Raw genomic sequence first — 20,811 nt, 5'->3', positions numbered from 1 at the left:
GAATATATCAAGGACAGTGAAGAAGATGTACTTCAAATGGTCAATAATGTGAAACTATTCAAGACCAATGAAACAAAGCAGGCCTACAAGAAAGAACAAGTCAAGAACCGAGCAGAAAAATGGAAAAATAAGCCCCTGCATGGTCAATATTTGCACAATAGAAGTGGAAAATCAGACATCACCAAGACCTGGCAATGGCTTAAGAATGGCAACTTGAAGAAAGAAACAGAGGGTTTAATACTGGCTGCACAAGAACAGGCACTAAGAACAAATGCAATAAGAGCAGAAGTCGAAAAATCCACCACAAACAGCAAGTGCCGGCTTTGTAAAGAAGCAGATGAAACAGTGGACCACCCAATCAGCTGTTGTAAAAAGATTGCACAGACTGACTACAAACAAAGGCATGACAAAGCAGCAGGGATGATACACTGGAACATCTGCAAAAAATACAAGCAACCTGTATCCAAACATTGGTGGGACCATAAAATTGAAAAAGTTGAAGAAAATGAAGATGTAAAAATATTATGGGACTTCTGACTACAAACAGACAAACATCTGCCACACAATACACCAGATATAACTGTAGTTGAGAAGAAAAACAAGTCAAAATAATCGACATAGCAATACCAGGGGATAGCAGAATAGAAGAAAAAGAAATAGAAAAAACCTCCAAATACAAAGATCTACAAATTGAAATGGAAAGGCTGTGGCAGAAAAAGACCAAAATAATCCCAGTGGTAATTGGTGCCCAGGGTGCAGTTCCAAAAGACCTTGAAGAGCACCTCAACACCATAGGGGCCACAGAAATCACCATCAGCCAATTACAAAAAGCAGCTTTACTGGGAACAGCCTATATTCTGCAACGATATCTATAACAATTGACAATAAAATTCTGGCATCCCAGGTCCTTGGGAAGGACTCGATGTCTGGATGAAACAAACCAGTCAATAACACCTGTCTGACTGTGTAAACAAGATAATAATAATAAAAAATAATTAATAATAATGAAACTCTTGTATGCAGAGTAGCATACGTGATATGCAGTAGGAGGATGCAGCAGGGTATTGGATTTTTCCTTTGCATTTTAACACAGAACTCAGATTATATAGTAAGCTGCCGAATACAGCATAGGTATATGTTGCACATTTGCTGATAATCCTAAGTGATGACCTCAGTCTAAGCTTGAGCTTTCTCAGTGTGCTATAGGAACATAGGAATCTGCCTTATACCATATCAGACTATTAGTCCATCTAGCTCAGTATTATCTACCAGACTAGCAGTGGCTTCTCCAAGGTTGCAGGCAGGAGTCTCTTTTGGCCCTGCTAGGGACAGAACGTGGGATCGTCTGCATGTGAGCATGCAGATGTTCTTCCCAGAGTGCCTCCATCCCTAAGCGGAATATCTTGTAGTGCTCACACATGTAGTCTATAAAGTTGTGCTTTTGTACCTTTTTGTACCTTTTTGTCCCATAGTAGAGTTTCGTTAAATGCACATTTTTCTGGTTTGTTGTCTATTTGTATGCATAATCATGCCCTTTTAGTAACTGCACATTTAAGGGTTTTTTTTAATGGTCCTGTTTTTACACAGGGAAGAATGGACAGAAGCTATCCAAGCAGTAGCAGACAGGCTTCAGAGGCAGGAAGAGGAACGGATGAATTGTAGTCCAACATCACAGATTGATAATATAGGAGAAGAAGAGATGGATGCTTCCACAACCCATCATAAAAGAAAGGTAATTAGAAATTACCCTTGATAATCCTTATCTTTAGTACAGTCATTGACATTGTGGTATAGCAATGTAGTCCTTGTGGGCAATTCAGTTATGCATTATTAATTATGTTAATCTTATAAGAGATTTCAAAAAGTTCAAATAGCTACATGTTTTCTACTGCTAAATCACAAACCAATTTATGACATTCCAGAATGTGAGAGTTTAATTTTGCAACCATAAATAATTTTGACATAGTTTAAATATGAAATATGTTTGCTAAAGAAAAAGCTTATTCTGTGTCTTTAGTGTGCTGAACAATGTGTTTGTGCATACTTTGTTCCCTCTACAAATCGAGCACTACTAAAATGTGTCTGATTAATTCAAAAAGCATTGTGACTTAGAGTGATCCACAACTTTGAAAGAGGTGGTCACAAGACTAGCCTCCCTAGATGCACAAGATTGCTACAATTATTGACCAATTTTAAATGTACCCTTCTGGGGCAAAGTAGTTGAATAGGAGATTGCTGTACAACTATAGACACTTTTGAATGAAACAGATTTTCTGGATCTATTTCATCCCAAATTCTAGCCAATGTTTGGTACTGAAACAGCCTTAGTTGCACTGCTAGATTGCCTATACAGGGAGGAAGACAGGAGGAGAGTGACCCTGCTACTTCTCCAAACCTCTTGGCAGGTTTTGATACTGCTGACTTTCCACTTTCTGCAGTGACTGTGTTAGGGATTGGGGGCACTGTACGTCAGTGGTTCCTTCTACTTAGATTGCAGATATTGCTAGTGGAACTATTTTTCTGCCCATGGCAGATATGTTATGGTGTTTCTTAAGGATCTCTTTTGCCCCCATATTTTCAACATCTACATGAAACCACTAGGTGAGATCATCTGGGGATTTGGGGTGTGGTGTCATCAGTACTCTGATAACACTCCACTCTACTTCTCCATTTCATCAAACTCAGGTGAGACTGTGAAGATGATGAACTGGTGCTTGAGATCGGTAATCCTGGATGAGGGTCAGTTAACTGAAGCTCATATCTGACAAGATGGAGATGCTCTTAGGGATGTGCACGGAACCGGTAGAGGCCTGTTCGACGGCAGGAGTGGGATCTTTAAGGGTGCAGAAGGGTGCACTTATCCCTCCTTCTGCTTCCACCCCACCAGCGCTGGCTGGAAAACCTGTCCGTGGGTACGGCAGTGTACCTCCCTGCCTCCCCGTCCGCTCTTTGGATCTGAAGTAGGCGGAAGTAGCGAGCATGCGTGCACACATCAGGCGGGCATGGCATATGCACTCGCTACTTCCAGTCCGAAGAGTGGATGGGGCGGCAGGGCAGTATGCTGCCATCCCACTGGACTGGTTTTCCAGCCAGCACCAGCGGGGGGGAAGCTCCTCCGCTCTTAAAGTTATCCCACCCCACCATCAAACTTTCGAACCGGCCAGTGTTCGAACCCATAAAAAGGCCTCTGAACAGGTTCGTGCACATCCCTAGATGCTATTGGTAGGTGCTGTATCTGATCTGGGTAGTTGAACTTGTCTTATTTTGGATGGTGTTGCACTCTTCCTTTAAGGACCAGTTTTGCAATCTGGCAATGCTACATTACTAATTTGGATTGGGCATATGGCACATATTTCACTGGTTTTAAAATACCTGCACTGACTCCCAGTCTGTTTCTGGGCCCAGTTTGGTGTTGGTTCTGACCTTGGTATCCTGGTACCTCAAAGACCACCTTTTCTTAGATGAACCTGCCAAGTTATTGAGATATGCTTCTGACACTTTTGTCCACCCTCCACCCCCCGCAGTCTGAGGTAAGGCAGGTGGTGATGTGGGATGGGGCCTTCTCCATTGTGCTACCACATGTTTGGAACACCCTCACTAGGAAGGTTCACTTGGAGCTGAGTCTACTATATTTTCAGCACAATGAAAAGGAAGACTTTTTTATTTGCCTAAGCTTTTTAGTATTTCAGCATTTATGTTTTTACAACTAACCTTTATTCCCTTAACTGTTTGTTTTGTTTTGTTGAATTTTTATTTTTTTGATCATTTTAAAATGTACGTAAACCATTCTGAGAGGCTTTGCACTGAAGAGTGGCATATGTTGAATTCTGATATTAAAATAACCTAACAGACCTTTTTTGTGCTACACTGATGTGAGCTGAGCACCAGTGGGTGCAGCTGAGCCTTGACAGATCCTGCACCTACAGGCTATCAGATTGCCTAGTGGCCATGCAACTGTCTTCACTGCTGTAATTGGTCAGAGCTATCACAACATTTGTCATCCAGAGGCCAGAAGCCAGTAATTGCATAGCCATATATTGAAGTATCCCTGGGATATACTGAGGCTTATTTTACTGTGTGGAGACAGTCTCATCAGTGCAGTGCAGTAGCATGTACAATCTAGATGTATTCTAGAGTACTTCTACAGGGACTTTACTGAGGGTTTTCTCTTGTAAATATATTGGGAATCTTTCTCAGCTGAATATATGGTTAAAGGGGTTGAAAGCAGTAAGATTATTCAATTATTGTATTTCACAGTGAGTACAATATTCTGTTTAGTGCTGATATGAGAGTATATTATTTCAAATGATGTATTGTGGCATCTAGTTTAAAATTTGCCAAACAATACAACCTGCAGATGGAAAACAGTTGTCAGAAGCCAAAATGTGTCCAGTGTACAATGGACTTCTCTTAAGACAAATCTATATAATTAATTCTCTTAGCCGGCATGCGTGTCCAGGATTTGGCGGCAGAACTCTCACGACACGCTGTGAGAGTTCTGGCAAGAGGCCCGGTGGAGGGAGGAGGAGAGGGGGAAGAAAGTGGCAGTGGCAGGCGGAGGAGTGGGGGAGAAAAAAGCAGCGGCGGGTGGGCAAGGAGAGAAAAGCAGCCGCAGGCGGGTGGAGGGGGGAAGAGAAAAGCGGCAGCGGGCGGGTGGAGCGGGAGAGAAAAGAGGCAGCGGCGGGTGAACAGGAGGGAGAAAAAACCGGTGGAGGCGGGTGGGTGGCAGGGCCCTTCTTGGTCGCCCGCTGCCAGATGAGGCTCTGTGTGGGGGGAGGAACGGAGGGGAGGGCTGGAAAGTGCAGGGCTGGAGGGAAGGGGAAGAAAGGAGAGACCAGGGCAGGAGGGAAAGGGAGGGGGAAACAGCCGGCCCTGAACTGCCGCACAGATGCTCTGTGCGGGGTCAGCTAGTATATTCTATAACTCTGCTAAGTTTCATGTGTAATAGACCTTCAGTAGAAGTGCAACATTGGGGCTAGTCACACAACTGCACAGGCAGCTGGCGGGGAAGACAGAGCTCAACCTACCTTTCCCCAGATGATTCCTCTTGATCCATTCCATGCACAAGCCCACTTGTCTTGTGCTGGCAGGAGCAGCACAGATGATTATCCACACTGCTCCCAGTAACAGAGGCCAGGACTCGTTTTCCTGGCCTCCGCATATCCCACAAGGCACTGCGTGACTATCGCAGTGGCTATGGGGATTCCCCCGTCAAACAAGCACTGTAGGTGCCCATTTCTGTGTTTCCTCAGCTCTGTGGAGCTGAGGAGACTCATGAGCCTGGCAGCAAGATTAAGGGAGCTCTTGCTCCCTTAACCTCAGCTACGAGCCGGGCTTAGGAGTGTGGTTGCTGGGCTCCACACAAGCAGCCTAGCCCATGAGAATAGCCTCATATTGTGTGTGTGTGTGTGTGTGTGTGTGTGTGTGAAATGGAAAACCTTAGAGAACCTTAGTGCTTTATTATTTAGCTGATATTATTAGGATCCAAGTAAGACAATAATTCATGATCTTCAGGTCTGGATTATATTACATTTTGTGAAACCCGCCGCCCCCATGAATATGAAAAGTGAGCATTCAGTGGTATTATCTTTTTTTTAAATTACCATATTTATTTGAATCCAGTACTAAGGGTTTTTTTCACATTCTCTCCTGTTTAAAATGGGGGGTGGGATTGTCTTAAATCCAGATTCTCTTTTGAGTAAATACAGCTGTAACCTGTATCTGCTCTCATGGCAGCCCTCCCCACACAGTTCTGGACATTTCTGGCAGCCAGGAACTGTGGTTCCTCCCAGAGCTATCCCGATGAAACCAGCTTCTGGCTGCCCTCTCACCGTTTCCTGTCTGGTCGCATGCAGCTTTGGTTCCTGTAAAAGAGGTTCCCCCAGTGCTGGAAATGCTCATAATTGTATTGGGAGGGCTGTGTTGGGAGTGGAAGGGGTCCTACAGATTTATCAGAATTGGATGCTCCAATGGCCTGTTCAAAGGCCTATTCGCTTATAGGAATAACATAATCAGATTGTGAAACAAACAGAAGAAAGAAGACTATTCTGTTCTAGAGCGTAAATCTGTAAAGAGAACAAAATATATGGCATTTAAGGTAAAAAGGAATGGCCTTGTCCTTACTCATCTTATGTCAACTGTTTTGCTTTCATACATGTTTTAAGTATACAGATATTCATTTCATATTTTGAAATTTCATATTAATTTCATATTTTGATTATGTTGCTTATTGTGATAATAATGAAGTTCATAGGAAATCAGGTGGTTCTATTTGCTGGTACATTGCCACAGCTTCTGGCATTATGCCATAGAGAAGAACCAGCCCTTTTCTAGATTAAGTGTCAGATACGTTTATTCTCATCTGATCTATTAGTGACCTCAAACACTGATTCAGAACTTCAACAGCTTCCATGGAATGTGATGGAAAAGAGATAGAGCAGGAGTCATGCACATATTGATGAGACTTTTCTCTAAATTCCCAGGTGATTTCTCACAGCAATTTCATTCAGAAACATCATGGTAGTCAACAGCAGATGTTGAACAACAGCCTCATTTGATGTGTCAACTTCAAAAAGGTATTGAGGCAAAACCCCAACTAAAACACTCCCTCATTAGCTGACTTCCCCAGGTATACTGTTCTATGAGCTACCCAAAAAGCCTTTAGCATCTACAGTTACAGAATACTCCATGATAGCAATAGCCATTTCCTTAGTTTTCACTAGATATATATTTTTATTATTGACTTGTGCAAGGGTGCCACTTGCTTTATGCTGTCTAAATTTGTTAAGCACAATGTCCTGATTTCTATTCTCAGGGAGATGAAGGCAACAGCACCTTCTTCCTCCAGGTGCATCTGCTGATTAGTCTCCCATGTGCGGGACTGTGCACAAACCATGAAGAAGAAAGACCAATTCTTTATCTGTAAAAGGTGTTTTTGAGTGGCCGTCTATATGGCCACCCCTCCTTGTTGCAGGTGTAATCTGTTCCTCTTTCCATATCGCACTCATAGCAAAGAAACTTCATAGGAAGGTACTTCTCAAGACAAGCATAGATGGTGAAAAATGTAAGGATGAAAGAGGAGGATCTAAGTGCAATTTTCCTCATTAGTACCGTAGAATGTTCCTGAAGTTAGCTCTGCATGGGTGCTGAATCTATATGCGTGACTGCATAGTGACCAAACTGTATTTTAAGTGTGGGTTGTTTTGATCTGGAAACTGATGGGGCTACTTCCTTCTTGTTGATACTTCACAGCAAGTTTTGATACTATGGGCCCTAATTTTTTTTTTCTGAACAGTGCAACGTTATTTTGGTATTATGGGACTAGCCCTTGATCAATTCTGCTCTTTTAGGTGAATCCCAGAAAGTGGTCCTGAAACATACCTGTTCAGCAACCATAGAGAGTATGTAGGTTAGATTACATTGCCTGTTGTTTAATAGCTATATGTTCTTCGACGTGGTCTCTGTCTTCTACACAAATGGGCTATGCACCTGCGCAGAGACCACATCGGAATCTAACAAGCTCGATTTCTCCTGCTTTTGGTGGTAACCCCGGCCCCAACCGCTATATTCGGCTGCGCCACTCCTCAGCCCCATAGTCTTTCTTCGTCCGCGCTTCAACGAGCATCGTGAGTCTTTCAGCTCAACAATCTGTTCGATTAGGCCTACTCTGGTTGTTTTTTCTCCTGTTTCATTGTTTTTTATTTTTCAATTTGTGCAGTGGCGTTTTTCTTTGCATTGTCCCCCCCCCCACCCCCCGGTCTTCCCTTCGAGCTCCGTTCCCGGCTGGGACGGAGCATGTTGGCCGGCCGGCCTTCACCGTACATACTGGGCACAAAGAGCTTCAAAAAGTGCACTACTTGTGGAGCAAAGCTCCCCTCCCTAGACATGCACTCGGAGTGCCTCCTGTGCTTAGGGGAGCCCCACATTGTCAAGACCTGCTCACATTGCCAGAAATTTACTAAGCAGGTTCGTCGTAATAGGGCCTCTTGCTTGCGTGCAGACCTGTGGGATTTGGCTCTCCGTTCTTCAGAAGCCTTGCAACTTAAATGATCCTTCAGAATGGCTGCCTTGGTATCGGTGGACCAACCAGCTACCTCTGCTGGAAGGACTGAACCTTCGATCCCGATACCAGGATCATTGGTCGTGGACACTCATGTGGCTTCGGCGTCAGAGGACAGGGTGCTCTGAGAAGAGCTCCCTTCTTATCAGCCGCATGTGGCTTCTTTGACCTCTCCAGCCTCATCAGAAGCGTAGCTGAAAGCCAAAAAAAAAGAGGTCGAAGGTGAGCAAGTGTGCGTCGATGGACCGGGAGCAACCTCCCCCTCTGAAGAGGAAGGGCTTTGGGTGCTTCAGCTTCCTCAACCTCGGTCCACAAGAAGACTAGAGTTATCCAACAGGACCAGCCACAAAAGCCTACAAGGCAAGTGCGGCCTGTTTCTCCCGAGCTGTCAGACGCCTTAGATGCAGCTGCAATGAGGGATCAGGACTACGATTCTTTGGGAGAGGATGTGAATTCCCCACTCAAGTTTGATGAATACTCTTTGTGGCTGTTGCGCTGTCGGTCCCCTCCGCGTCAGTATCAAGACGATCGTCCCTTGTCATACTGCCAGGGTGTTTTGTGGGATTGTCGGGATCGGTACTGCACCTTGGACTATCACTCCCCCTTGGTGGACACTGAGTATGTGTATAACTCTTGGCGCCCGGACTCTGGCTCGTACGACCAATACCGATCAGATGGCATGTCGGACTATGCAGGCTACACCAGACCACGCTATGGGTCATGTTGTTTGGAGGACCTCACATATGGTCAGTCCTCGATTCCTAGGCTGGAGAGGGCCCCTCCTTCTCACTTGGCGGGCCCCCACATCCCCGTTCTCCACGTCGTTCCCCTCAGGATCGAGAGAAGTGTGAAGCATTAACTTTATCTGCATCGACAGAGCACTGCAAGTTGATTCCTGTCTCAGAGTCTAGTCCCCCCCCCCGGATCGGCCCCTGCGACCCAGGAGTTAGCTAATCCTTTGCAACCCGCATCGGAGAGTGAGGACAGCTCCCCAGATTCGGAGGATGTCTCCATGGGATCGTCGCCCCTTGATATCCACTCAGATTTGAAGCCTGTCTCCTCCTTGGAGGACCTGAAACTCTGTACAGCCTATGTGACTTGTATGGCTTCCGCTTTGGGGGTGAACTTTGACAGCCCACAAGAGGGTGAATTGGACCCTCTGTTTAGCCTAATTGACTCTGAAGCTAAGATCCCAGCAGCTCTGCCGTTTAACCCAGTGCTATTGAAGATGGTGAAGGCACATTGGAAAAGACCTAATACGTTTTCTCAGCCCAACTGGCACCTTGAAAATTTATACAGGGTGCAGTTTCGAGAGGACACGGCCTTTTTGAAGAGTCATCCGATCCCCAACTCTATTGTGGTGGAGGTCTCTCTGCAACGATATCGGGGACATGGTCAGTCCGCCCTAGTGATAAAGAAGGCAAGGAGCTGGACTCCTTTGGGAGATGACTTTATTCTGCTGCTGCCTTACACTCCAGAGTGGCCAGTTATCAGGCCTACAATGCCCAATATAACCACTTATTGTGGGAGAAGGTGGGTCCCTTCTTGGATCTTCTTCCCCAGGACAAATGGGACATGGTGAAGTCCTTCCTTCGGGAGGTGGTTCAAGTGTCCAAACAGGAACTTTACTCTCCCTGTCACTCCGTGGGGTGTGCGGCTAAGGTTATGGCCACGTTGGTGGCACTGAGATGTCACATTTGGCTTCAGTCTTCAGGCCTGCATTTTGAGGCTCGTGCCAGGGTAGAGGACTTGCTGTTTGAGGGTTCGAACCTGTTCTTGGAGCTGACCGATGATACGGTGGTGGTGGTGTCTGCCTGCAAGTCATGCTATACCTCAACGATTGGTTGATTGCTGAAAGTACCCCGCAGGCAACTCGGGACGCCCTGGGCTTCGTTATCAATACCCTCCAGGGCTTGGGGTTCCAAATAAATTTCAAAAAGTCCCATTTGGAACCTACCTGGCGGATTCAGTTTATCGGACTGATTTTCGACACGAGTCTGGAAAAGGTCTTCCTTCTTGAGGCCTGCATCACGATCCTCCAGAGACTGGCGGTCACCTTCTTGGCTGGAGGTCCGCAAACAATGCCATCTGCCCAGTGCCTGTTGGGCCACATGGCGTCCAGTGTTTATGTACTGCCACATGCACATCTTCGAATACAAGTCATTCAGAGGTGGTTTTTGGACGTGTTCAGTCCCCTTCGGGATCCAGGTCATCTCAGGCATTCGCCTCCTCCGGTGAGGGCGACAGCTTGATGGTGGACGAGTGTCTGGTACCTAAGCATTGGTGCCCTATTCCAAGTGCCCCCTCACTCCAGGATAGTGACAATGGACGTGTCGGAGCTCGGTTGAGGTGCCCACCTAGATGGCCTTTGTCTGAGTGGCCACTGGTCCCCAGATGAATGGAGCTATCACATCAACTATTTGGCGCTGTTACCGATTTTCAGTGCGGTCAAAGGGTTTCTGCCCCTGTTGCAGGGGAGGTCAGTTTTGATTCAGACCGACAATACAACAGTGAAAGCCTACCTGAATCGCCAGGGGCCTTCTGTTGCTGGCCCTGGACCTGTGGTATTGATGCCTGGACAACAGGGTCTTGCCACAGGCAGTGCATATTCAGGGTGTTCTGAATGTCCAGGTGAGGCTCTGGGCAGACTAACTGTGGTCTCCCACGAGTGGATGCTGCATCGGGGTGTTTTGAGGGACATCTTTGCAGACTGGGGAGTTCCGGCTCTAGACATGTTTGCTGCACAGAACAATGCGCTGTGCCCCCTGTATTGCTCCAGGGGGGGATTGGGCGAAGGGTCTGTGGGGGATGCTTTTGTTCGGTCCTGGTCGGGGCCGCTCCTGTATGTTTCCCCCATTTCCTCTCATTCCCAAGGTCCTGAACAAGTTGAGAATGGATTGGGCCAGGGCTATCCTGATCGCCCCATTGTGGCCCAGGAGACCCTGGTTTCCAGCTCTGACCCGTATGGCCTTGGACTGGAGGGATCTCCCTGTTTAGACAGACGCGTTATCACAGGAACAGGGACGAGTGTTACAACCAGACATTTGGTCCCTCCACTTGACTGCATGGCGGGTCCTCCCGACTTCACCTTGAGACTATAAGAGGTGTTGGTGGAGGCTAGGAAGCTGTCCACATGGAAGTCTTATGACCACAAGTAGACACGGTTCAGGTCTTTTGATGACCTGCAGGGGTTTGATGTGGGCAATCCGTCTGTTCAAGACATTTGTAATTATTTTCTGTCTCTTAAAGAATCTGGGTTGAAGCTTGCTTCCGTTAAGGTATATTTGGCTGCCATTGTGGCACATTTTCTCTTGGACCGGACCTCTTGGTTCAAAGAGCCGGTGGTTAAAAGTTTCCTGAAGGGTCTGACACACTTGTTTCCAGATGACCCTATTATGGCCTTGGCCTGGGATCTGTCTTTAGTTCTGGCTGGTCTTCTCAGGCCACCCTTTGAGCCTCTGGCTTTTATTGACCCTCGTCTATTGACTTGGAAGGTCGCCTTTTTGGTGGCAGTTACTGCCGCCAGGAGGGTCAGTGAGTTGTGGGCCCTGCAGGCTGACCAACCATACTTGCAATTCCATAAGGACAATGTTGTACTCAGGACGGATGTCGAGTTCCTGCCTAAAGTCGTGCCCATGTTTCACCATTCATCCCCACTCACTTTACCTGTGTTCTTTCCAAATCCTTCATTGGATGCGGAGAGGCGGTTACACCGTTTGGATGTATGTAGGGCTCTGTCCTTTTACATGCAGAGGTCTGCCGAATGGAGGAAGTGTCCCTCCTTGTTAGGTCTGTTACAGCCTCTGTGGCCTTTGATCAGGCAGTCCTGTTGAATGCTATTTGTCAGGCAGCTACTTGGGCTTCACTCCATTCGTTTATGCAGCATTATGCTATTGATGTTAGAGCACGTAATGATGCTGTATTTGGCAGGAGTGTCCTGCAGCCCATTTTCAGTTAATGTGTTTGTCCTGAAATAAAGATATTCCTGGTTGTTTACCTATTGCCTCTGTTTTCCCTCCTCCTTGGGTGCTTGCTTGTTATGTGCCCATTTGTGTAGAAGACAGAGACCACATCGAAGAACTACAGGTTACTCACCTGTAACATTCTACATGCCCTCCCACCCTCCCTGCTGGGGCGCTGAAGCTTGACTCTGTGAATGAGGGGATGAGGAGTGGCGCAGCCGTACATAGCAGCTGGGGGCGGGCTTACCGCCAAAAGCAGGAGAAATTGTGCTTGTTAGATTCCGATGTGGTCTCTGCGCAGGTGCATAGCCCATTTGTGTAGAAGTACAGATGACCACTATAAGAACCAACGTTACAGGTGAGTAACCTGTAGAACTACTAGGTAAGATTGTGAAAAGATCTGAAGTGAAATATCATCAATGTGCTGATGCTACTGTCATGATCCCAGAATTAGTGCCACTCTATCGTGGGACAAGGTGGACAGTTCAGGAGATGAAACTGGGTGGGAAGACCCTGTGACCCAGATGGCAGATGACTTGAGATCTCCTAACCCAAGGTCACAGCGCTGCTTTCATTCTCTGAAAGGAGTCCCCCGAAGACCAGCCAGCTTTAGTAGAGGTGCTGGTAGCTCTCATACTGGAAAAATGGAATCCTGCAGTTATTGTCCTTAGCTATAAGAAAGGTCAACACGCCGATCCATCTAACTATCGCCCAGTAAGCTTGCTGAGCATCATTAATAAAATGTGTGCCAGACATCTCTGTAACAAGCTTATTGATTGGGTGGAGCAACAGAATATTATTATTATTAATAATAATAAATTAATTAATTCTGTTTCTATACCGCCCTTCCAAAAATGGCTCAGAATATCCTTAGGGATGAACAGGCTATGTTCCAAGTTGGGCGGTCCACATTGGACCAGGCCCTGGTTTTATGGCATCTAACTGAAACGTATGCTGGTAAACCTACTCCTCTCTATAAGCGGCATTTATTGATTTTAAAGCTGCTTTCAACTCCATCCCTTGATCGCGACTCTGGAGCAAACTGGCTAACACCTGCATAGATCCATGATTACTCCTGCTCATCCATATGCTATATGAAAAACCTCACTGAGAGTAAAGTGCAATAAGAAAGGTAATCTGTCCGAACCTGTAGCCACACAGAAGGGGGTTGAGCAAGGATGTATCCTTGCTCCTTTTTTGTTCAATTTCTATCTATATTAATAATTTTTTAATTCCCTTTATGGATAATCCCAACCTTCATCTGCCTAAGCTAGCAGGCAGACCCATCTCAATCCTACTTTATGACAACAGTGTGGCTATACTATCGACATTGGTTGGCATGAAGAGAGCGCCAGAAAGACTTAAACAGTTCACAAAGATGAGTCCCTAGTCATAAATACCCCAAAGACTAAGGTTATGGTATTTGCCAAAAGATTGAAAGAACACAAATGGCAAATTAACGAGAGTAGTGTTGAGCAGGTTAGGAGCTATAAGTACTTGGGCATAGTTTTCCATGCAATGGTACATGGCGTACACAATGCAAACATGCTGCAGCAAGTGCACAGAGGAGTGCATCTGCTATATTAAAATTTTTCTATACTAGAGGGGGCTATTTTATCCCAGCAGCTGTCAAAGTATACCAGACCAAAACATTGGCACAAATGCTATATGGGGTCCAGATCTGTTTCACCTGCAATTTCAAACCCATGGAAGTTGTTCAGTCTAGGTTCCTTCGTGCCATATTCCAGGTGCCTAGATGTGTTTCAAATGCCATCCTACACCCAGAGGTGGGTTTAACCAGGGTCGAGGCCTAGAGGTGGCTTCACACATTTATATTATTATATTAAATTATATCAAATTATATTTCAAATTATATTTTTGCCATCAGGGCCTGGCCCCCCTGGTATTGAATGATGAGTTCCATTCTAATTGGTGTATGGGTGTTCATGTTAAATTGGGCAGATATTGTCTCTATCCACAATATCTACTTTCATTGGGACATGATGCCACCAAATAAATTGTAAAACAACATATTGTGGATATGGAGAAGCAATCTGATTTAAGTCTTGTTAAACTTAGTGTTGCAGGTGGCTTCTCATATTACCCTCAGCTAGCGGTGCATCTTACAAATTTGATCACTCTAAACCAGAGGAGAGCATTCTTGCTGGCGTGGTTTAATGCCCTGCTTTCTGTCATTTTGGATGGCGGGTTTAAGATAATACTGCTCAGGAATTGGCTATGTCCATGCAGTTTGGGCAATATCAAGTCCATCTCACATGTGCTTTTATACTGTTTATTTATAGAGATATTCGTATTGCCTGGATTGAACCACTTATAAAAAACATGCCAGGTCAATCAGAAGAGTATTATACTTCCTTTCTTCTTGCAGACTAGTATACAGTAATTACAGCTGAGGTAGCAAGATCCTGTGCCACAGCATGCAAACTGAGATGGGAGTAGTTGATTAATTGTAATTGAGACCTCTGTATGTGTATGTTTTGATACTCTATTACCCAGTCCTGTGTTTGATTTGATTTTACTTTAATTTTACAGTCACTGACTGTAATAATAAACTCATTCAATCTAGTAGAGGTGCCCCAGAACTGCCAGAGCCAGTACTTAGAAAATTGGGCAAGGCCCCTTTTAAGCAACAGAGCCTTTCCTAGTTAAGGGGCAGGGCCAGTTCACTCATCCTGGGCAGTAGACACCAAAATAACAATCTGCACCAAACAACTGCTGGAGCAATATCCCTTCTATGTTGCTAGACCCAGCCCTTGTGTGTTCCTGCTTGGAGCTATCTGAGTTACTTATGTTTTACTCCTCAGAGCTGTCTGAGGTTTGTGCTCCTCCTAGACCTCTGCCTTGTCTTGGCAGGCCCCTTGCTCAACCTAGAACAGGATAGCTATCTAGCTCTGTGCTTTGTGAACCAAACATACAGAAGCAAAAACAAAACAAAACAACAAACATACAGAAGCAGTTGTGTCCAGAACTAATACCTGGAAGCCATATTTGAGTGCATAAGGATGACTAGACTAAAAATAAAACCTGATAAAATGGGATTAAGAACATAAGAACAGCCCTGCTGGATCAGGCCCATGGCCCATCTAGTCCAGCATCCTGTTTCACACAGTGGCCCACCAGATGCCTCTGGAAGCCTACAGGCAGGAGCTGAGGCCATGCCCTCTCTCCTGCTGTTACTCTCCTGCAACTGGTATTCAGAGGCATCCTGCCTCTGAGGCTTGAGGTGGCCTGTAGCCCTTAGACTGATATTGATTGATACTGGTTTGGGAACCTAAGTGCTCTTATTGGAAAGACAAGCTTACCTATTATAGATGGGGCTTTGATTGCACTATCAGAGCAGGTGTGCAATTTGGGAATGCATCTGAAATCAACCTTGTGTGAGAAGCTGGTGATAAGTTTTTTTAGGAGTACCTCTTATTTTCTGTATACCTTCTTGGAAATTATGCTTGATATGTGAGCCCTTCGGGGACAGGGTTCCATCTTGTTTGTTTGTTATTTCTCTGTGTAAACCGCCCTGAGCCATTTTTGGAAGGGCGGTATAGAAATCAATCAATCAATCAACCAATCAAATAAATAAATAAATAAATAAATAAATATTACTTTTTTTAAAATTCAGTTATTGAAGGAACCAGTTGCAGGGGTGCTGGTTACAAGGGTTACTGGAGGCACCTATCTACAATTTTTCAACCAAAGAAAGGACTCAAACCGGTTTACATAGAAGATGGTTCTTTATCACAAAGGGGGCTCACAGTCTAAAAAGAATCACAGGGGAGATACCAACAACAGCCACTGGGTCAATAGGGCAATTCCTGCTATGTATAAGAGAGCCACTATCATTAAGGTGCCTTTTTGGCTAGATACCAAGTTACTTTTTGGCCAGTTACCCCCAGTTCCGGGGGTTCACTGAAGTTGACCTTCAAGTATGTGAAAAACCCAACTTTTAAATAAACAGCAAAGCTTCCACCAACAGGGCCATAATATCTCATATATCATGTCTTCAGCAGCTTGGAAATACTCTTGTCCTTAATTTCTCTTTTGAAACACTCCTGTATTTTAATCATTAATTGCTATATTCAGTCACATTTTATTTTTGTGGGGCTTTTTCTTGTAGTATTCCATAGTAACCTCGTCATTGTAAATTTTATTTTTACAGTGTTAAAGAATACTAGCCAACCGCGCACAGAGCATCTGTGTGGCGCTTTGGGGCCAGCTGTTTCCCCCTCACTCTTCCTCCTGCCCCGGTCTCTCCTCTCTTCCCCTTCCCTCCGTCCCCACGCTCTCCAGCCCTCCTCCCCTCCCGTTCCTCCCCACACACAGAGCCGCAGTGGGCGGCCAAGACGGGCCCTGTCGCCGCCGTTTTTCCTCTCCCCTGTCTGCCTGCCACTGCGGCTTTTTTCTCCCTGCACCCACCACTGCCTTGTTCTTCCCCCACCCGCTGCCACCTTGCTCTCCGCTGCCCTCCGCCGCCTTTCTCTGCCCCTGCCCGCAGCCCGCCGCGGCTTTCTCTCCCCCCTCCTCCACCCACTGGCCAGTGGTGCACTTTCTCCCTGCTCTCCTCCTCAGTCCTCACTTCAGAACTCTCGCATGTCATGAGGGTTCCGCCGCCAAATCCTGGGCACGCATGTCCCAAGAGAATTGAATATATAGATGTCTTTAGAGGGTCATATCAGAATATAGGAAATTTTAAAGTTCTAAATTGGTGTCTCAGTTATGGATGGACACAGAGTAAGAAACTGAGATGGAGATACAGAGGTGGTTCACACAGGCAGGCGGGGCAGTGGTGGTGGTTAGAAAGGCTGGTTGAACTCACGCATTTGACTGTTTCTGGGAGTGCAGATCACGCTTCAAGATGATCCATGCTGCGTGGCTCAGCATGGAGCTTCAGAGGCCAGGACAACACATCCCAGCCTCTGGATAGCCCACAATGCACCGCATGACATTGGGGGATTTCCCTGGATGACAGGCACTCTAGGTGCTCATCTCTGTGTCTGCTGAGGCTGAATGTAGCCTGGGTTCAAAAGCTGGGCCAGGCTGCGCTGCCCCACCTGATCTGGCCTGATCCTTGCAGTTCTCCAATGCAGCCTGACTTAGTCTGGGCTTACCTATCCTGGGTTAGGGTGCTCATGAAAGTCTCACTGTTTTGTCAGCTGAGGAGCTAATTCTGGATTAGGTATTCAGATAATTGTAGATTGGATTGCACTGCTTCTGAAGGATCCAATTTGCAGTCTGTGAGTGCTCCTGGATCTAAAATTTCTCCAGGATTCACAGATTGTGGTTGTGGACAGGAATGTCTTTGTAGAGCTTTGGCTGGTGGACCAATGCAGGGATCCTTGGGCGGGGGGAGGGGGGGAAGCAGATCTGGCCACAGTTACCCATGCCTTGGTCACATCCAGCCTTGACTACTATAATTGCTCTACATGAGGATACTCTGAAGAGAGTTCAAAAAAATATACAGCTGCTGTCAAGTGCTGTACAGGGACAATGTTATGCCTCTCCTGTTCAAACTTCACTGACTCTTAATTACTGTACCTTCTGGGCACAATTCTATCTCTAACTCCCATAGGCATTGACATTGGAGTTAAAGATATTAAAAGGATCACCAAAAGGATATGAGCCTGCTTGCCTACTGAGATCATCAGTGCGGGTTCTGCTGTGTGTTTTGCTGCCAGCTAAGGTTTGGCTAGTGATGACAGGGCCTCCTCCACAGCAGCAGCTAGACAGTTACACTCCCTCTGCACAGAGTCTTGCTTGGCCCCCACATTACATATTTTCCTGCGGATTGTCAGAACCTTTTTATTTCACTAGGCATTTGCCCTGAGTTAGTTGTTAAAAGCAGGCCTGCTCAACTTTGCCCCCCTGCTGTTTTTGGACTACAACTCTCATAATCCCCAGCCACAGTGGCCAATAGCCAGGGATTATGGGAGCTGTAGGCCAATATCTGGAGGGCTGAAGTTGAGCAGCCCTGGTTTAAAGTCTGGCCTGGGTATATATGTTTTGATTTTAGTGCTGCTGCTATGGTTTTCTGTTTTGTTGTTATTGTTTTGTTGTTTTTTAAAAAATAGTTTTAACCTTCTATTTTAAACTGCTATCATGCCCCAAATTTGGGCGGGAAAGTGGCATATAAATGCTAATAATACATAATGGGGCGCTTCTCACGAACAGCAAAAATCAGGCTAGCAGAGGGTAACCCGCTCGACAACCCCTGGTAAAAAGCAGGTTTGCGGAGCGAGCGCTCCAGCAAACCTGCTTTTTATGCTTGTGAGTAGCCACGCTGCCGCGCTGTACCTACTCACGAGTAGATCCCCGGCTGGGAGGCTTAAAAGCAGCCTCCCGGCTCGGGGGTCTCCCCAGTATGCCCTGTGCAGTCACGCAGGGCATACTGGGGCTTGCGGGGGCCACACTGCCCCCACTCCCCCCATCCCCCGCTGGCTCTGTCTCGGGGCCGGCCATCGTGTGGGAGGCTGATCCGGCCGCCCAGGGCTCCCTGCCCGCTCACCAGGAGAAACCAGGTCTCACTGATCGTGAGATCCAGTCCAATAAATTTTTACAGTAAGGTAAAATATCATTTAATGAAAGCATAAATACTAGAGAAGTAAGTTAATATGTGAAGCTGATTTTCAGGTTTGTGTATTGCTGTTTTGATTCCTGGGGCCTGTTTTGCACTTCTTCAGTTAGCTGGAATTTTATTTTCGTCCACTTTAAAAATATTGCACACTGGCTCTGAAAACCAACAATCTGCAAACTCTGTACCCAAAGAAAATAAACAAACTGATTGTTGGCATTATACTACAGTCTGTTACTGGCATGGTATATGATCAGCAGACCATCTACATTCAGAAAATCTGCCCATGCGGAACTTCAGAGCCAGCAGCATTATGGTGTTAAAGAAAGCTTAGTGAGCTGTCGTATTTCAGCATCCCTAGGCTCCTCTGTAGTTGATAATCGTTTTTAAACTGGCAAAAGCAAGGAAATTTAGACAAGGCTAATAATTATTTTTCTTTGTAGTGAATAGTTACATATAGGATCATATGCTGATATGCCTCTCTGGCAAACATCTCTGCACCAATATATGCTGTAGTACTTGTAGCAAAGAATAAGCTAAAGATATAACTTTGAATCCTTTTTTTCCTGTTTGGAACTGCATCAGTGAGATCTATACATGTGTTTAAGAAATGTTTGTTTCTTACTAATCATAGTTTTTGATGGCAGGACAGCAACATTTTAATGAATACAACATCTGCAAGGTGTAATCCTATTAATTCCTGGTCTTGTGCTCCATACAGACAATGAATGATTTTGATTACTTAAAACTACTTGGCAAAGGCACTTTTGGCAAAGTGATTCTGGTCCGAGAGAAGGCAAGTGGGAAATATTATGCTATGAAGATTCTGAAAAAGGAAGTAATAATTGCAAAGGTATATTTTTAATATATATTTATACATTTACTTATAAATATTGCTATGTATGAAAAATAGCTGATATTCATCCCTGCAATTCTTCCTAGAAGACAAGTCCTGAAAGTTGTTCACCTACTTTCCTAGTAGTAGTGATGAGCCCGGACCATTATGGAGATCATTCTACAGGCTTCCGGACTGGTCCGGACATGGGTGGTTCGGGGTTCGGGTGATTCGGGGTGGGGGGTTCCTTTAAGAGCGGGGGGAGGGTTTACTTATCCCTCCTGCTGCTTTCCCCCTCCGGCGCCCATAGTTCTGTTAATAATTGGGCGGCAGGATACCTCCCTGCTGCCCCTTCTCCCGTTTGGCTGCTGCTGCGCTATGCTGCAAAAGGTTTCAATAAGCCTTTTGCACACCCGCATGGTGTGCGTGCGCTTCACGTCTCCGCGGCTCCACATCTCCGGGGGTGAGTGCTACATTCCATGCAGTCTTCCATCAAAGTAAGGGACCCATTGGATGGGAAGGAGCTCTGCACTGCTCTCTGAAAGAAAGTGCTTTACAGTCTTTCTTTAGCAGCTCATTGCTGCACCATTGGGGCTGCCTTTGAAGTCACACAGCAGCCCCAGCAAGTCCCTGATCTAGATGGAAGACTGCACGGAATGTAGCCCATTGTGCGCACACATATTCTGCTTTAAAATGAAGTGAGATGTTCTTACCACCTTTCTCTATTTTTTCCTACAGAAGGCTCCCGAGTGAAGCAGTGTATGCTAAGCAAGATAGGGGAATTCTCCCGTAACAGAAATTCAGCTCTTTCTACCTAACAGTCCCATTCTATTAGCTGCTACACAAAATTACTCATTAATATCTAATTATTAATATCATCATCATCATCATTATTACTAAGTAATAAGAGGATTAGGTTAAAATGCCCTAGTACTGCCATAAGGGCACCCTCTTCTTACACCATTGCAGGGACCCAGTCCCATTCTTGGCAGTGCAAGAGACATCAGCTCTGATAAATGTTATGCTAGGATGTTTATGTAGCATATTCAGGGAGAAGTTGGGGACAGCTATAGCCTTAGTTTGTCAGCATAAATGCTTATAAATGTTACTTTTTTACTCTTTAGGATGAAGTGGCTCACACACTTACAGAAAGCAGAGTACTGAAAAACACTAGGCATCCCTTTTTAACGGTAAGTGTAGTTATTTAAGATAATGAATTTATGTTGAAAGCTTTACAAACACGGATTCAATCCAAAGTACCATGAACGGAAGAAAAATAGCTGCTAGCCCTATTCTTTAAACACTTAATCAAGAACTTGCACAAGAGTCCATGCAGCACTGAAATAGGAAAGCCTTGTAGTAGTTTTCATTA

General features: G+C 45.5%; 1 protein-coding gene across 9 annotated transcripts in view; it reads left to right on the top strand.

The window, feature by feature from the left end:
- AKT3 (AKT serine/threonine kinase 3) overlaps positions 1-20,811 on the top strand; it is a 357,028-nt gene that overhangs the window by 199,060 nt on the left and 137,157 nt on the right. For all 9 annotated transcript variants that reach the window (XM_053301809.1, XM_053301802.1, XM_053301817.1 and 6 more), the window contains exons 5-7: positions 1,588-1,732; positions 19,326-19,457; positions 20,564-20,629. In XM_053301809.1, coding sequence (XP_053157784.1) covers positions 1,588-1,732; positions 19,326-19,457; positions 20,564-20,629 — 343 coding nt within the window. The remainder of the gene's footprint in view (positions 1-1,587; positions 1,733-19,325; positions 19,458-20,563; positions 20,630-20,811) is intronic.

The sequence above is a fragment of the Hemicordylus capensis genome, chromosome 1, assembly GCF_027244095.1.
Source record: "Hemicordylus capensis ecotype Gifberg chromosome 1, rHemCap1.1.pri, whole genome shotgun sequence".
Lineage (NCBI taxonomy): Eukaryota > Metazoa > Chordata > Lepidosauria > Squamata > Cordylidae > Hemicordylus > Hemicordylus capensis.
The sequence above is the reverse complement of the archived record's forward strand: the minus strand, read 5'-3'. Positions and strand labels throughout refer to the sequence as shown.